Here is an 18,755-nt window from a genome sequence, read left to right on the forward strand (position 1 = left end):
CCAGTTTGAGTCTGGACTTTGTCACTGACTGAGAGTCCAGGAACAGTGACACACAAGTGGCCGACTGCTCTCGGTTTTGGCTGAAGTGGGTGAGGGGATCCTTTGGTTATTATGCAGTAGAAACTCCAGGAACTTGTCAGACATGTGAGAACTTGTGGCATTGTGAGGCACGTCACTCTTCATCATTCTGATGCTAGCTCTGCTGACAGTACTGTGGATCTAGCAACATGAACAGAGGCCAAAGTCTTCAATGGTGTATGTTTCAAGAGAAAGTATGTGGGATTCCCAGCACTCCAGTGCAGGGATCAGGGTCAGAACCCAATTCCAGTTTGATAGGGTGTATCATAAATGTCAAAATGATGAGCTGTTAGGTTTTTAAGGCTCTGAGCTTTTTTTTAGGTTTTTAAAAAGTGTGTGTCACTGTTGTTGCAGTCAATGATGAACTGAAACAGCTCTGATAAATACCTGGCGCAGAAGTTGAGGCATTTGCTAATTGTGCACTTCTAACTCAAAATTTTAGTAAAATACAAATGCTTCTCATGCATTGAACAGGATAGGGAGATGTGTTTGTCAGACTACCCAGCTATCTGGAAAATTGAAAGTTGTAAAGATTTTAAAATGCTTTGCCCTTTTAATTCCCCCAATGATGTCATGTGGTTAAGTCATTAATGCACTGCTGATCTTTGAAGGTTGCCCAAAACAGAAACTGAAACATCATGCTTTTGGTTTATTTCAGGGATTGCCTCAGATGCTTTTCGGTTTGTTTGTTTCCTACTGGCTTCACCTCCCGCCCCTCCCCCTCCAGCTCTGCAATTAACTCTGAAATAAACTGATCTCCTTCTTCTTCTTTTTCCTCCAGGGTAATCAGGACGCCACAGCACCTCCTGAAACGATGGCACAGCCTTATGCTTCAGCCCAGTTTGCGCCCCCGCAGAATGGCATCCCTGCTGAGTACACAGCCCCTCACCCCCACCCTGCGCCCGACTACACAGGCCAGACCACAGTCCCCGAGCACACACTAAACATGTACCCCCCAGCGCAGACGCACAGTGAACAGACCGGCCCCGACACAAGCGCACAGACTGTCTCTGGCACTGCCACAGTAAGTAACTCTGCTGCACTCTTTTTATGCCACGGGGCGCCATTTGGGTTTCAGTGCTCAGCACATGGGCTTGCTCTGGAAAGATCAAGATGTGGAAGACTGATGGTCTTTACAGTAACTATGATTGTTCTCCATGGGCGGTGTGTTTTCATTGGGTTTCAGATGTTGATTGACTTGTTGCCAGGTACTGTTGTTCTCTTCCTCTTGAGGAGGACTGTAAGGATATAAGAACAAACATTTAAGAAATAAATATATAGATTAACTGTTGTTCTGTTTCCTGCATCTTTCAAATACTGTTATTGGGCATATATTAAAAAAACACAAAATATATTTAATGGATAAGGAAAAATAATCATGGTAATATAATAATAAAATATAATTATAATATTAATTTTAATTATAATGATAATACTAAGTTACATTTACCAGACTATTTTGTCTAGTATAGAGCATCTAAAAATGGCCATCAAGTGGCATAAGCAGAGTTGGCATTTCATTATTTGAAACAGTAGGTTTTCTTTCGATAATTGATTTTAGGGAAAAAGATAGAGAAAATGCTGCCTTCTGACATCTGGAAATGCCATTTCTGTTTCTTAGACCACAGCATGGAGTGTAAGGTCAGAAAGATCTAAATTACACCGTCTTTCAGAATAATGACCTCACCAGGAACTGTTTGTTATTTAAAACTAAGTCGTCCTTTTGCCCTGCTATTTCTATGTGTAATAGGAACGGAACTCAGTTTCTCCTGACAGTGTTTGCAATTAATGTAGTTAGGACAGCCATCCTCCTGACTATACTGAACTTTTTAGTGGTCTTCAGTTGTACATCATATAGAAACATGTGTAGAACAAATCAAAATGGTAAATATACAGAGCATCAAAAGATCACTTTATAAAAGGTTCTGATTTTAAATATTGATTACGTGTTTTTGACACCATTTTGATGAATCAGTCATTCATGACTGACTGGGATACACTTGAGTGACTATGACAGTTGCATAAGAAATACAATCATCTCATTAGTGAGAGCTGATTGGGCACAGGAGACAAGGTGATTTAACCTGTTGGGTGTCAAATTTGGCTAAAAAAAAGAGAAAAAAACACAGAAAAGAACCAATAAGTTTTTAGTTACCAAAATAACAATGCCTTTGTGCCATCAGTATGTTGGCAGCTGGACTTTCCTGCACTAGAGCCAAGTACACTTTAGAGATGAATCCAGGTCTTGTGTAGACACCTCTGGATGGACTTCTGCCGACCTGCAGAACAATATGCTAGTAGTTGTGTATGTCTGACCAATCAGTGGGTTGGTACAGCTGTGATGGCTGAGCTACCTTGGTAAGATCCTGGGACCTCTCTTGCCCTGCTTCTTGCAGGCAGAGCAGCTGTTTGTGAATGGGCCATCTTTCATCATACCCTGTGCAGTGGGGTCAATGATCGTTTCTACACCTGCCACTTTTGCAGCCAGCTTCCCTGTTAGGTATGGACACTCTATACAGATAAAGGCCTTTCTTGATCTGGCCAGTCACAAAGAAAATATGTGGTGGTTGGTAGTCTGCCTGCTGACGCCTCATCTACTGCCCACTAACCTGCAGAAGAAGCTTTCCCTTTCATCCTTTGCCTGCTTTTAATATTTAGTTGGATAGAAGATGCGGTGGTGGCAAAGAATGATCATTTATTGTCGGAACGTATGGCCCATTTTCTGAGCAAAATGTCAGTTTAATTGCCTGTGTATTACAAATTACCCTTAAGTAGGTTTAGTTAACTTCCCCTGTATCCTTGCTGACTTTCACCGTGGGTGGCGTTTATGTGCACTCTCTGATGAGGGCGAGGGGAAAGAACATCAGCGTGTGTGAGGAGATGCGAAATGGGACCTGAGGTCTTTTCTCCACACTACTGTAAGCGTGCGCGCCGCTTACTGGATCATTGCGTATAAACCGCCAGTCCTGCTTCTCCACATAATCCTTTCCGCCGGCTCGATTACAAGGACGGAGGCCTCGCACTGAAGGAATATCGGCTTCTGCCCTGCGCAGCTCGCTGTGTTCTCTTCAGGGCAGAAACAAACCTGCAGTTCCAACCCTCCAGTCTGACTAACTTGCCCGTCCCTAATCCTGATTGCTCTAATCATGATGAATGGTCCTTACAAACAAACTGATTTGTGCCTGATGCAGTGCCAGGGTCAGAGGTCAGTCTGAGTAAGCTGTTCAGTATTGAGCTGCTGCAATTCTGAAGGGTGTGAGTCGGGAAAGTTAAATCTAGTCCTGAGCCACTGCTGATTTAATTTCCTTTGACTACCCATTTTATTGTCACTTAGAATCATTTTTCATGTGCAGCTCTTGCAGTTCCTGGTACACAGGTGCTGTCAGCTGAGTATTTTGCATGGACTGTACTGTGTTGCCTGCAGTACTTGCATACATTTTAACGCACAATATTACCGGTATTACTTTTTGCAGTTACAGTGTATTTTGATTTGACACAATTTTAAAATATCACATGCAGTAATGGAAATGTATTTTTTTTTTGTGTGTACATGAACAAAAATATTCTATTGCTGAATATCAAAATGTCTTCAGTAGCCTGAAAAAAGAAACATATAAAAATCGGGATATGATTTATAGATTTGAAATGTGTGTGCTTCCAGTACCGCAGCAACTAATGAAAAATATATCAGACTCATCTATTCTTCTATAGTACTTTCTGTTACTCTGGCAAATCGTATTAGAAAATATGTTTTCAGCTGGAGTTATGGGCTCAATTTTCCAATGAGAAAGTTTCTACACTTAACTCCAATCCTTTGAGTTGGAGCTCAGATTTCCTTGATGTAAGTAAGTAGAAACAGGGAGACTGTGGAAAGTATTCTATTTTATGAAAAATAAATGAGTAATAGATTTTGTCAGGTTTCCAAGCAGGAGTGATCAATATACTTGAAAGTTCCGCTACATCTCTAGTTTAGTAATTAATGTCTGCCTGTAAAAAAAAAAAAGTTTTACAAAGGAAAGAAGTTCTAAAGCTAAAGGCAGAAGCCCCAGTCTTTGAGCTGTAGTTGTTTATCTTTTGTAAAAAGAGAAATAACCAAGAATATTTCTTATTTAAAAACTATTGCTCATTTTATGCAGAGTTAAATGTACAGTAGAACTTTAATAGCATCGTAATAAGCATTTTGGTGACAATTAGCTGAACATTACGAGAGTCAGCCTGTGTATCTACAGTATAGTTTGTTTTGAAAGAAAAAGAGGCAGTTTGACTTGTAACGGGTGAATTGGCATTTATTGATTATTTCTGCCAGGCAGACGTATTTTATTCTGCGAACGGGACCCAGATTTTCAGATGGGTCCTTCAGAAAAGCGCTGGGGCAGGATCAAGGTGCCAGGCATGCAATGAGCCCATTAAAGTCCTGCGTTTGAAATGCTGCTCAGTCTCAAGGCTGTCGAGAAGCAAAAGAGCAGGGAGGACTAAAAGAAGGTCAACCCTCTTTTCAAGCCAGGAAAACGGACCACCGGCAGCCTGTGAAAACGAATCGCACAGCCGGCGTTGACACGTGGCACCGAATTCCCTATTACAATGGAATGAAAAAAAGGAGGGGTTCACTAGCCCTCCGCTATGTTCTGCACTTCTGTGGATAATAGAAAAGCACTGACAGCTAATCCAGCAGTTACTCTCCCTCCAGCAACTTTGAGCTCCTCGATAATTCTGAGTGCTGAGCACCGCAGCCGTCTTTTAATGCTGTCTGTCACCCCTGACCTTGGCAAGCAAGTTAGTGCAGAACGGGTCACTTTCTGCCATGCAGCTGGGCAGAGCTAAAGAAGAACAAAAAGTCTCGCTAATTAAAGGTTGGGCCAGTTGTGACACAGACTTTGTTAAATAAGATGGGTTTTACAAGCAGAGCCCAAGTTTAGAAAGCTGTGAATAGGAGTGGAGAAGTGTGTGTCAGAAAATGTATCAAATACTGTATAATTTCCAAAGTCAGAATTTTAGACTCTGTTTCATAGTTGCAGTCTTCGGTATGTATGATTAAATTAAAACATCGGTAGTATTGTAGTGAATCTCAATTTTAAATTTTGGGTCAACTGAGTTATGCTACAGTTTACTTTTGTTTACAGCTGTTTAGACTCTTGTGAATATATGATTTGCTAAAGTAAAAGAAAGTAAAGTAACACCATGCATATAATGTGAAACCTGCGATATTGTGGAAGACAGCACCCTAGGATGATTGTCATTGTGTTATATTAAGGTTAGATACAGAGCTGTGATGGGTGAGTAAAAATCTATATGCATGTGACAAAATAATGAATCTGTACTTTAACCTAACACAATGAACGAAGGAAAATGAACCATTCAGTTCCTTAAATTGTTCGACACCTCTATAAAAGATAAATTCATCTCACACCTATCCTATTTTTTCTCTTCCTCAAAGAGGAAAAAATTGATGTTGCAAGGCATTCTTAAATACTAAAGCTAAATCCATAAAAGGAGAAAAAATCTACTTATGTGGCGTTTGGGAGGGCAAGGGGAAAGAAATGTGAGACAGGCGATAGGAACACATTAAAGACACAGATAGCAGGGTATGGATTTAATGTGTGACAATGGGAATGCATAATCTCTAAGAACAACATGCTGGGGTCCCTCTGGGCAGACTGTGAAACCTGATGCCCTTGCAGTTTTTGGAGCTGAGAGCCAGTTGCCTCTCCATTTGTCTTTCCTTTGTCTGCCATTTATGGAAAACACCCTGCCAGTATTATCAGTCTAGGCACTATAGTAAAAACGCTGTTCAAGAGCCAACAGTATTTCACAGCCTCACAGTCACCCTGGATTTGATAACTCAGTGGGGCCAACTTTTTTCTTTACATTTTGACACGTCATCCAATGCAGAGGATATATATATCTAGCAATGTACAGTGTGTGAAACTTTATTAAACATGCTTCCCTGTAAGCACTTGATAGCTTTTGCCTCTGATTAAAGCTGGTGTGGTAGAAACATGACACCCCTGTCTGTAGTGACCTTCCCAAAGACAGAGAAAGAGGTCCTCTGGTTTGGCAGTCAGAGCCAACAGAGACGTTGCAGACCCCAGTTCATATAAACAGTTAACTGGTTGAACCAAGATATCTGCCCCTGTGTTCATTGGCATGACTACTGTAATAGACATGGGTATACAAAAACCTGTAGCGTACTGTGAAAGTCCCACAGAAACTGTATAGAGATTAAGGAAAAAACAAGCTGTTCTTTCGGAATGTTGTTTTGGCTTTTATTCTGGTAAATTGAGCAGTCTTGATCTCCACTCGTTTAGTGACTGGTTCGTTGAGCTTTTGAAAGGTATCAGCTAGGTAGTTCAATAGCTTTTGCTCCACACAGATTAATGAATTGGCCCACACAGCACCAGGTTATTTTTCTTTAACACATTCCTTTAGATTAGTTACAGCAGAAAGGCTAAATGTGTTTTTAAAAATGTAGTTTGAGTGTTTTTAAATTGTCAAATACAAACTGATTTCAGATTTGTTTTCTTTGGTTTCATTGTTTATTTGGATCTGTTTTAGAAATTGTTCCTATATATAGCCCTCCTGTAATTACCATGCTAGTACATAAAAAGTAAACTATAATTTTCCTTCATTTAAAACCAGAGTAAGGCTACGTTAATTGTTTTACGAACTGTGATATGAGAATATTTCTAGGAGATATTGTTGTGTCCTGGTTAGACGAGAAATTTTAGACAAAGGCTTCCTGTGACTCCTTAAACACAAATTACTGTGTGGTCTCGTCAGAATCACACAAGTCACTGTAAAACCAGAAGGATGTTGTCAGGCTCAGTCTACTCTATGTTACAGAAAACAACTACTTTATGTCAATATACCTGATTCTTACAAGATGCTCCTAATTTTTCTGCATCAGTTGTGTATACTGTACTGTATATCCTATATAGCAAATGTTACATTTAACTGGATCAATGTATACACAATAAATAAAAATTCTATCAATGTATTTACAATGTATAGATATATATTATGGAATGTGTACCTAATAGAATTCCCCTTTGATATGTCTAATTATAATTTAAAAATAAACAATTTTGTCTAAATGGAGCTTGGGAAGTGAGAGAATAAATTGAATTACAAAGCAGTCTTTGTGCTTCTGCTGTGTTGTGTACAGGGTTTCAGTTTGATAAATACATACTGATGAGGTCATAAATACTTAGGTACAAAAGGTTAATGTAGTGTGAAAGACTCTACCTCCAACCTGCTACATTGTAATGATACATTAGCTCCTCTGTATGAATAGAAAAGACTGATGTGGTTTGCAAAGTGGGATCCTCACTAATGACTCTGCTATCAGGCTTTCCAGTTTTGGTTGTATATTTATAGCTTTTGAGAGGAAGTGTAGGTTTCTAGTGGGTTAACAGCTTGCACATCCGATTTATGTAACATTGTGTTTACAGGTCCCAAATATTTTTCAGATTCAAATAAGCATCTTCTACTGTAGAATATGACTCACAGACTACTCATTCACTGCTGACACGTTACAAATAAATAAGAACGAGTTAAATTTGTTTCCTATTCAGCATACAGATGACCTTTATATTAAATCTGAGATTGAAAAAGTGCCAGAGGCTTCAGAATTATTAGAACATTTATTTTTTTAGGCTGTTACTTCTTATGTTAGCAGGGCTCTTCCTCGTTACTTAAGGAATAGTTGCAGCCAGATGTTTTTTTGGGGGGCCTGTAGTTGTTGACAGCGAGACCTTTGCAGTCCTCAGAGCACCCTTCCATTGAAATAAACATCACCCTCCAAAGTTAAGCATAGCCTGGAATTTTCTGATTAAATGCTATAATGTCAAAAGAGGCTTGGACAGAACTTAAAAGTTTGCGCCGACTCAAGATATTTTCATTGTATCAAATTTAGTACATTTTCTTCTGTTGACTGGTACTTGGAATAGAGTACAATCAGGGTAATTTTCCACTGTTGGTTTTATTTGTTTTTTCCCCCAGACAGAGGTCTTGTCAGATTTGCTAACTTGAGTGGCAGATGAGTTTTTGGATATGAAAGTCCCATTATAGCACCTCTGAAGGTATGAGGCAGGCTGTCTCTAAGCAAATCCCTGGTATCAATACATAATGCATGTTTCGCCTACAGCATCCTCCACATACAGCTGTTCCACTGAGTGAAAAAAGAGCAGTCATTCCTTTTGGAAATGAGAAATATTGAAGTGTGCCTTATTTTACAGTTACAAACAAATCAACACTGCAGTTATATTACCAGGAGAATGTAAATCACAATTTTTACTGCCCTAGTTATTGGGTTATGAAAAAAAGATGTTATTAGGACTTAGAAAGGGAAGATTTGGGTGAGGAGGCCTTGAAAAATCAAGCATTTTTTTTTACCAGATGTTTTTTCAGAAGTTCCAGCCAATGTTACAAGACAAGACTAAAATAATCAAAAAACACCTAATGATCCTTATACAGTATTGCCAAGTAATCATTTGTTTTTTTTCCCCACATTCTCCATTAAGCAGCTCTGTTTTTTGGCAATTTGTGAAGAATACAGGAAGGAACCAAAAAAATAGCACTTGTTCTTTTTGTCCACATTGAGGCAAATCAAAAGATTGGTTAACTATTTCTATATCATTTTAACAGCTTTCCATTGTTTCTGTTTTAGTCTACGAGAACAGTATTACCAGTACTTTTGTTTTGGACACCATTTTTTATATAGCAGTATGCTTTTGCAAAGGGTTTACTTTAAAAAAAAATGTTTTAGGAGCTGCCTATTAACCATGTGCTTTTAAGTAAGCTAATGAATGTTGGGCACATCCTGTACAATACCTGTCTAGGCACTTATACCTGCGACCTGTGGTCACTTCTGAATAAGCAACACGTACCCAGTTGTGAAGCATCTTCTTGCACTCAGCCAGCTGTGTTTCACTAATCAAATACTAATGCATGTCTTTCAGCTAACCCCTGAAAATAAAGAAGTCCTAACAAAAGAACAAATCAGTTTGGTCATTTTTAATGAAAGGAGGATTGGAAAGGGGAAACACATGGAATGAGACCACAAGCACGAGTGTCTTTTCACTGCCTGTCACCTTTCATTCCCCCCATTAGCCAGCGCTCACCGATCTCTCCCAGCATGGGCTCAATCTCTTTCAAGCCCTCCACAGCAGTGGGCTGTGTCAACACAGCTCCAGTCAAAACGCACTTCCTGTAGAGTACTTGCCGCCACTTCACAGACCCTGCTCAGATCATAGCGGCCCTGGCTGTTTCCGTGAAGAGGGCTTTATGTTGTTAAGAGGTGTCATATTGTCTCGCTTCACAGCTGAGCTTGGTGTATGGATTAGATGGAAGGGACTGTAGCTGTGATTTAACCTTTAGTGAACCTGCTGTGCACAATGGTTTTGCGACCTTTTTATTACATTTATACACACTAATTCGTTTTTGGGAGGGGAAAGGTTTATTTGCCCCTCAAACCCAAGCCATTTGTTTCCAGGCACTTAGGAATGTGATTTTTTTTTCTTTTACTTCTGGGTCATAAGCAGTCAACTGCCTGTGGCTCTGGTAGTCTTCTACTCGTTGAGAGTGTTGCCGGGGCACATCGGAAAAGAATACCGACCTCTTGTAAAGGCACATTACACAATGAGCACAGAAACAACATCTGCTGAAAAGTCACAACCTGGGAAGAACAGGAAAGAAAAGCCGTTACATGAAAAAATATCCCCGGTATAAAAGGAAAAATATACACGTCATTATCCGTTTCAGTGCTAAAGAAGGGACAGCACACAGTATGAATTTTTAACGAGAGGTCTGAATCTTAGTTAAGCAGGAGACCCACACTGAATGCTGCTGTAGGTTTGGCTGGAGACACAATAGACTTACAGTAGGTGGGTTCACCTCCAAACAGTGAGCAGATGAGAAGCTGCAAAACAATGTCCAGCACATACTGTAGGTTTGGTGTAATGGGAGCGGTCCAGACTCCTGTGAAGTGTATTTCAGGACCCCGTGCAGACAGTATTATCCGTAAGTGAGTGGAGAAGGACATCAGGGGAGGAGACGAAATGGAGCAGGACGGGTTGATAGACGGGGGGGCGTGACTAAGGTCATCAGGTGCTCGGGGGGTGTGGCGATGGCAAACAAGTTCAGGCAGTCCAAAAAGGGGGAATCTGGGGCGCAGTCCAAAGTCCAAAACCGTCCATCCAAGATGAAACAAACACAGTTAAAATCCGGAACTGGATCCAGAGCAGGGAGAGGGAATAAAACGAAGGTAACGAGGCCAGGCGCTCCGAGCCCCGGAGTCAGATGGTCAGGACGCCGTGAGGAAGCCGATGCCGTCGGGTCTCTCCTGGAGCCACTGGTAGGTGGGCTTCCGGGCGTCCATCTCCCAGTGCTGAGCCAGGAATAGCGAGAGTGCCAGGCTTAAATAAAGAGGCAAACAGGGGGCAGGTGCACATAATCCACTAAAATACGAAAGGGATGGAGCGCCCTTAAGAGGAGGGATTACGATCATGACATTTGGTTCATTTGAAGTGACCAGGCAGTGTAAACATACTTAGAGAACACTGGGAACTGGAATGGTGGCTCAATGCTCTGACCTAAGACGGCGGCGGCAGTGCACAATATGGGGGGTGTTGAACATGATTCAGTCTGTCAGCCCAGCTGGTGGGGGTTCGTTGAGTGTCCTGGGACTCGAAAAAACAGGTTCACCCCAGATGCATCAAATGTCTTGTATTATCACAGGAACCGCCCACAGAGAAGTCAGACGTACAGTATGTTGCAGTTTATCATGACGAACATTTCGTTTTTTAGCAAACATGGGCCGATATTTTGTGTAATGTTTGTTTTATAATTAAAACATCCACTTTAAAATCGTTTTGTTCTTAAACAATGGGGTGGAATAGCCTCTGGGTTTTCTATACCCTGTGCCCACCAATGTTGTTTTCTCATGATGCCCACATGGTAGAAAAAAACAATAATTTCCTGCCTCCTCCACCCCCTACAGAAACCAACCAGATTCTGGACTGTTTCCAGAATCACACATTTCAGGAGGCAGACGAGCTAGTGCAGTAACAGTCTATTATAGTGTCCACTTTTCTTCTCATCATGAAAAACAACTTGTAGAGGAGATACTCTATTTAGATTATTTAGGGACTTGAATGAAGATACAGTACACATCTTGAGCTTGTTGTGCTATTTTCACAACGGAGTCTTTATATATGTGTAATTACGCATTCTCAGTGGGTGTGTTTGAAGTGCAAACTGTCATAAAATAAAAATAAATTAAACCCATAAATTACAAATAGTTTATAAGCTAGCTCATTCCTTGTTCAGCCAAGTTATAATGCTTTCCATCAGTTGTCTTTTACCCCACTAGTAATGTGATACAAGCAATGATGTGCTTGTAGATACTGTCTTAGCTTTTAAGTTTCAAGTTTGTGTCACTTCTGTGTGTATGGTGCCTAATATGGCACTGTTTATATAGTGGTGTTCTTTCCATTTGTGGTGAGTGTTTTTCCTCAAAACATTGCTTCAATTTTAATACTGTTCAATCATGTTTCTCTGTCTACATTGTTTTATTCTTTCTAACCAGCTTAAACAAAGTCTTACGGACCATGGAATATGAATTTTACAGGTATACAGTAACCTTACAGGTTACAGGTTTCCTACATTGAAAAATGCAAGATAGAGATACCTGTGTTTTGGGGATGGCAGGTTGCACAACATAAATCTATAAATAGAGAGATCTGAGCGGCCAGATGCATCTGTGTGCGTTGGTTGCAGAAGAACAAGTAAAGGTTAATTCCATGCTGAGAAGTAGGAAGAAGAAACACAACCTTTTGGCTGTTGTGCTTTCTTCAGATGAAGGCTTGACAGCCCAAACAACTTTTTTATACTTTTCAGCTTGGAGTTAACCATTACTTGTTCATATATGAGTATATACTGTTTTGTGCCCCAAACACAGCTCTCCTCTATTTGTAACAGCTTTTTATTTGTGCAGCTGTAGTCTACAATTCTGGTGCCAATGGAGTCTTCCAGAATCAAGAGGAATGTGTGGCCAGGGAACAATAATAACCCCACTGTCTGAGCTGAGGTCTTTTAAAACGGTTAACAGGGGGGCAAAGACACTGTCCGCTTAGTAGATAAGAAAGAACTTTGGAGACACCAAAAAAATAACTTTCTGTCTTGTGTAAATGACATATCTCTGCCTTTATCCCAATGCATGCTGTCTTTATCAAAACAGAAAAGCAAACATGTTCATGAGAATTCAGTAATGTGATTTGCTGCGTCTGGGTGACTCATGCCTTGTTGTAGATAATGTAATCCACAGGAGGTGCTCACCCATTCAGGTTGGAGAGATCATTTGTGGGCTAAGGCTGGCTGTCTTCCCCCTGAGCTCGAGCAGTGAGAACAGGGGTGGGTGAGGTGGGGTGGGCTTCAGTTTTGTCTTAGAAACAATCGCTCGTTTTAGAAACAAAGTCAAACAAGATTCTGTTGTTTACCTCTGTCACTCAAATCAGTAACGATGCAATTGCAAATTGGTATTTCAGATCGAAATCCATATGCAGTATATATTATTGAAAATCACATAAGAAAGTCATACATAAGGTATAAATAAGTAAAAAGTTAGAAAGCCAAAAGATTTTCAATCTTTTAGCCTTGCGTACAATGCCAAAACATTCCAATGCAACCTGGTCTGAAGACATTTGAAAATATTCACATACAGTATATACAGTACATATGTTGACCTACAGTATATTGTAAATTGAGGTGTACATTTTGCGTAGAGTGTCAGCAAACAGATTGAGAATGTTTTTCTAACAGGAGTATTTGGAACATATATTTATATTTATATATATATATTTGCTAAAAAAAAGGTCTCTGTACATGCAATACCATTTATAGATTTTAAACATTTTAAAACACAAGTAAAAAGGGTCAGTATTAAATTACTGTGTCAAGGTACCTCAGAAGGAGTTTGAGCCTGTCCCCTTTCCACAGGAGTGATTCCTTGACCTTTGATTCCTTAGATGTACTGAGCTTGTTGAAAGTCCAGGATAGTTTGTTTAAATGACATGTTTTAATTGAACATGTCTAGTGTCAGAGACGAACTGCCTCAGAGCAGTTCGACAGCATGAGCCACGAGCCCATCAGGGAGAGTATACACGTGCGGATTCTGTATGTTTTACTTGGACAATCTCCCAGAATTGTTTGAAGAAGGAATGGAAAATATTCTCTAACCTGGTAACTAGGTTAGGGGTCTGACTGAGGTTTTGGCAGAGCTGTGTTGGCAGTGGTCCATTCTTCTTCGTGGCGGTCTTTTTTTTTAAGCCGACTGCCTAATATGGCACTGTTTTGTAGGTATTTGCTGCAGCATAATGTCTGTTAATTAATAGTAGACTATTGTTACTTTTGTAGTTGCGAAATAAAGCATGTCTCCTTAGGTTTTTGCTCTCTCTGCCTCTTTCTTCTTTCTCCTTTGCTTTCTCTTGTTCTCAGTCCTTCTTATTGTCTCCCCTCCTCTCTCTCTCTCTCTCTGTCTCCCAATCTCTATCCTTCTCTCTTGCTCCCACTTTCATTATTATTCTAACCGGCAAATGTTTTTAACAGAGTCAGCTGAGGCAAGCAAAGCGCTGGAGCCTTGCGTGTATCCAGAGAATAGGGCTGGATCTGTTCACGAGGCCATTTTCTCTGCCATCCCTGCCATATGGAAGCCCCTCTCCAAGCTTTTTCACTCCAGTGCCCTTGCTTATGTACACAGAGAGTAGAAGGCAGTCGTTTCTCTGTTTGCCTTTTAGAACACAGCGTGAGATCAATGAATGGTAAACACTGATAATTGCAGTGTCCACAGTCAGTGTGAAATTGATTAAGGTTGCGGGGCTGATCCAAATTCCATCAGAGCACAATTGCCTTAAGCTTACAGTCTTTTAGTCTCTCATTTCCATTGATGGTTTTTTTTTGTGTGGACTTGTTACTTTTTTTTTTGTTCTTAACACATAAAGTGTAGCCTTGGAAGTTTTACTGAAGATTTGTTTGGTTTTTGTTCTAGGTTTTCCACTTCTTTTGCCCAGAAAAGTACGCTTTGATAAGTAACAAAGCTGTTACTTGTTTTGTCCCCTTCAGTCTGCCGTTTGTTTTCTGAGGGAAAAACAGCAAAGCGGGCAGGGGCAGGAAGGTGCTAGCGTTTAAGATGAAGTGTAAGCCTACCCGAACCAAGATGGCTGGAGCCACACTACTCTTTGAAAGTGAAATAACAGTATTAGCAGCATCATTGACTGGTTAAAAAAAATACAATGAATGTGTTGCCATTGTTTTATATTGAAAAACACAATTAATTAGACTTCAATGTAATGTTTTCGGCACATTTGCTTTGTTGTTCCATACGCTTGAATTACGCACATCTGCTTGTTCTGATCAGTGGCATAAGAAGTTCCATTTCCTTTAACAGCAAATGATTAAGAAATATTACGCCTTCCAAACATGTTTACTGTGTCTGTGGAGGCAGAAGAGTGGGAATGAATCTGAAATGTGCTGCCTTGTCTCACAGAAGAGCTGGTGAAAGGCAAAGCAGAAGGTCTGTGTTTTCTGTTACAATAGCTGCAAAAATGGAAACCTGTGAGGGCTTTGTCTCTCCTTTTTAACACAAAAACAAAGAAATGACAGGAGGGTTATTTTACAAAAGTGCTTTAGATTTATTCCCTTCTTTCAGCGCTTTGTAGCCTATTGATCAGTTTAGAAAGCACAGCCTGAAAGCAAACAGAGGGGCTGGTAACTGATCCTAATCAATTAATTGATCCATCACTCTGACCCTGTGTATGGAGACTGAAGGGAGATCCATAAGGTCCGGCATCAGCTGTCTGTGTGCCAGTTCATTGCTGAATCTTAGTTTCCCTCTTCATTTATTATTATTTATTAAATTATCTTTCATTTTCATAAGCATGACTGCCTTTCAAAACACACAGCAGTTGAAATCTACAATGAGTATTAGCAAGAAAACAATTATTACATTGTAATAATAATTCTGAGCAATTATATGATGACTAAGTAGATTCTGTTAGAACCGCAGGAAGCTCGAGAAACTTAGCGTATGACACAATGAGTCTCACTTGTAATGGCAAACATTGGTTCTGTAAATTAGTTAATAAACTAGATTGAATGTATTATATAATATTAATGTGTGCAAAGATGATTGAGTTATCAAGTACCATGCAATCAAATGGTTTATGTATTATAATAGATTTTTAAATGCTATTTTTTTTTAGACCAGGTCGTTTAAGAACCGTACATTCTTCATTTTCAGAATCTTGTTGCATTAAAAATCTTTAAGCAAGAAAATATTAAGTCCCAGTTTTGTGAACTTACAGGAAAGAAGTACCCCCAGTAGTCTTTTTTGAATTCTAAATCTGTGAAACAGCAGAATTGATACACAAGACTTTCATTTTGAACTCATGCAAATACAAACTTCATCTTACAACAATATGTGGATTTTTAATTTCCCCTGGGTGACTTTATAAGTCACTGCTTTGTTCTTCCTGTAATGTTTGAACCAGTTATTTAAAAAAAATAATCCTGGCAGGCAGTCTTTGAAAATAGCACCACAGCAGAGATAAAAGACCCAGGTGCTGCACCTCTTCATGATACAACATAAAGATGGAGCAAGTGGTGTGACACTAGGAGTTCGTCCAAGTGTAAAAATAGCTTTGGGCTCACTCGAGTACACAAACACACCTCCTTTTTGGCTACCCAACTACCCAGAACAGAAACCAAACAGCCAGCACATAAGGAAACAAAAGCCACATTAGAGCTCAACAGCGGAGCGTGCAGGGCTCTGTGACCCTCAGCACCAGACTGCCTTGCTCCTGGGTACGCTGACCAGGCAGCCAGCCAGACTCCACAAACAGGCCTTGCAGGCATCCGAGTGTCAGTTCCGCATGGGTGGATGGAGAAAAGAGACGTTCGAAAGAAACTATTTGAATGGCCGCAAACGTGCTTTTAGAAGAAGGTGCGTGTGTGTGAGTAGCATTTTGGCTTTGGCTTGCTTTCGGCTACTTCTTTTGGGCGTGCAGATCGAATTGCGTTGCTGTATGTTGAAGTGGGGTCGCGTGATTTTTTTTGCTGCTTTTAACAAGACCTTCAGAACGTGGGCTGCTCACAGGCTGTGTTACAGGCTGAAGGCGCAGGTTTTTAAAGTCAGCGGGTTCTAGACAGGCTTTTAGGGAGGATACATGGGAAGGAACAGGGAAAAAGCTTCTGTCCATTGTGCGATTCTGTTGAGCAAAAGGAGCCTCCCAGAATGCTCAGACATCGCTTACTTCCTGTAATAAAGTATCAGTATCTCAGGGTCATGATGTTACACCCATGGCACCCCAAATACACACAATTTATCAGCTCACTAAAGGTCTGTTCAAGCACGTTAAAATAAATTCTTGCATTTAAGAAAAAAGATGTAATCTTCTAAAGTACAGTGCCTAATTTGAGTCTGTATATTCCAGCTGAGAAAATTGCGTGAGCCACAGAGGATATTCTTGTCTCATTTTCTTAAAGTATAGCTCAGCCTGGTGACTCGTCTGATATAGTCACCACTCCTTTTGGCTGAGGAGAAGCAGCCATAAACAGCTTTTGGCTCCCTGGGATCAAAAAAATATACAAACAGACAAAATAAAAATCTTTTAGATCTTTTTTCTTCCTTTTTCTAAAATCATCACAGTATGCTGCAGAAGCTGTGTCCTGCCCAGAATGGCTGCACTGCTAAATTCTGTGCCGGATTTAGTAATACATGTCTTCTTTCAAGAGTGTGCTTGTTGCTTTTCTCTTGTTTGCACATTCGGGTGTTCCTTGCAAATCTTTTCCTTTCTTTGGAAATCCTCTGCAAAGTGACAGACACACTACTGACTGCACTGCCACAAGACACATTGCTTTTAGTTTTGGTCGTTTACTGTGAGGGTGCCTGCGGTTGTGATCTGTCAAATGTTTGTTCTTCTGTCACTGACAATTAAGGAAACAAGTATGCGGACATAAAGGAAACAAGCAGGGTAACATTTGAAGATTCATTTTCTTTCTTTAGCCCTTATTATTTTCAATTGAATATCTTTCTTCTACTTTTATATTTGGATTGCCATGCCAAAGGAAAAAAATATGATTTATTTAATACAAAATGACATTTTAAAGAGTTAAATTTTAATTCTGTACCCTCAGAAATCCCGTTCTCTCAAAAGACACGCTCAAGTAACAAGGCTCCATGTTTTTTGGGAGAGTTCCCTTTATTCAGCTATTTAGATGTTTGTTTTTGAAAACTAACAAAGGCGAGGTTAACTAGGGTCTTTTCTAACCCAAACCCTGCTTGATATCCTTATTTCTAGGCTAATTCATGGCCTGCTTGTCAAAACAGTGCTTCTATTACCATGCTACCATGCATGTGCATGAATGTGCTCTTTCTTTAATCACTGCTTAGCTGCTCTGTCAAATCTGGCTGACAGTGAGAGTGTCAGACCTGTGCTACTACACCTGAAAAAAGAGATACAGTACCACTTACAGGTATGTGTAGTGCTTTGAAATACAGTACGAGGACCCTCCCCTGGAATTTCTCTCTGAGCATTGCAATGGGATCACAGATACCCGCAAGCAAATAATAAAAAAATACCAGTAAAATGGCCATTTCCATCAATTAAATGTTATCTCTATTATTTAAATATATTGATCATTCTAGCTGTGTGTTGTGTTGTATCACATTCAACAGAATTATTTTGAGATATGTTTGTCTTATTTGGCTTTATTTTAATTTAAGGGTTCTATGCTGTATGAAAAGATGGTGAATTTCCATATGATATAAGACGTATTTACGTAATTATCCATTGACTTATCTCTGATTTATCATCTGTCACAAAAGAAAGAATGTTCTTACTGTACTTGTTCTGTATGCTGGCAACTGGAGTTTTTCACATTGAGAAAACATAAGTACCCCCACACCTCCACATTGCATCATAGTAGTGAGATTTCTTCGCTGCATAGAGAATTTAGGGCTTTTTAACTCATTCGAATTCTGCAAACATGGGCTTAAGTTTTTTGGCAAGATCTCCGACTACATTAAAATGTATTTTGAGTCTAAACCAGAGACTGGAAAGCACAATTCATCATTGTTAGTGATCCCTTTTTCAAATCTGGCGCTACCATCTGCTGAATATTTAAATTCTGGTTGTATTGCACAATGCATTAGAAATAACCCAGTAGCACAAATTGGGTTGTTGCAAAACTGTGTTTAGCAGACAAGTTATTTCAATGTGGTCCTAACAAGACTAATAAGACTTTTGGCAATGAAAGATCTGTATACGGAGCATGTGGTTTGTTTTTTTTATGATGTCCTTGGAGAACAGAAACCAAAGCCTTCCGAAGAGATGACTGTCTGATGATGAGAGATAGATCAGTGAAATATCAGTCCTTAAGCTTTTGATCTGATATTAAAATATGATCTCTGTCAATTGCCATCTTAGAGACTGTTACAATAAAAAAAAGGAAGCAGAAAATAAATCAGCTTGTGAAGGAGCGTCGCTTACATACTGTATCCTGAAAGAGGATGCAGAGCCGACACTGGGCATTTCTTGTTTTTTCCACTTTCCTCTGTCCTCACTACCAGAGGCAGAACAAAGTCCATTCTCTTCCAGCTGGTGTGATGCAATGGAACCCAGCCA

General features: G+C 39.9%; 1 protein-coding gene across 32 annotated transcripts in view; it reads left to right on the top strand.

Annotated features, from left to right (window-relative positions):
- The window catches only part of rbfox1 (RNA binding fox-1 homolog 1), a 644,752-nt gene that overhangs the window by 572,436 nt on the left and 53,561 nt on the right, over positions 1 to 18,755 (top strand). For all 32 annotated transcript variants that reach the window (XR_015928571.1, XR_015928572.1, XM_088613235.1 and 29 more), the window contains one exon: positions 860 to 1,102. Coding sequence is in view for 30 of the 32 variants with exons in the window: in XM_088613235.1 (XP_088469361.1) it covers positions 860 to 1,102 (243 nt within the window). In the remaining 2 variants the exon portion in view is untranslated. The remainder of the gene's footprint in view (positions 1 to 859; positions 1,103 to 18,755) is intronic.

The sequence above is a fragment of the Lepisosteus platostomus genome, chromosome 19, assembly GCF_059453375.1.
Source record: "Lepisosteus platostomus isolate fLepPlt1 chromosome 19, fLepPlt1.hap1, whole genome shotgun sequence".
NCBI lineage: Eukaryota > Metazoa > Chordata > Actinopteri > Semionotiformes > Lepisosteidae > Lepisosteus > Lepisosteus platostomus.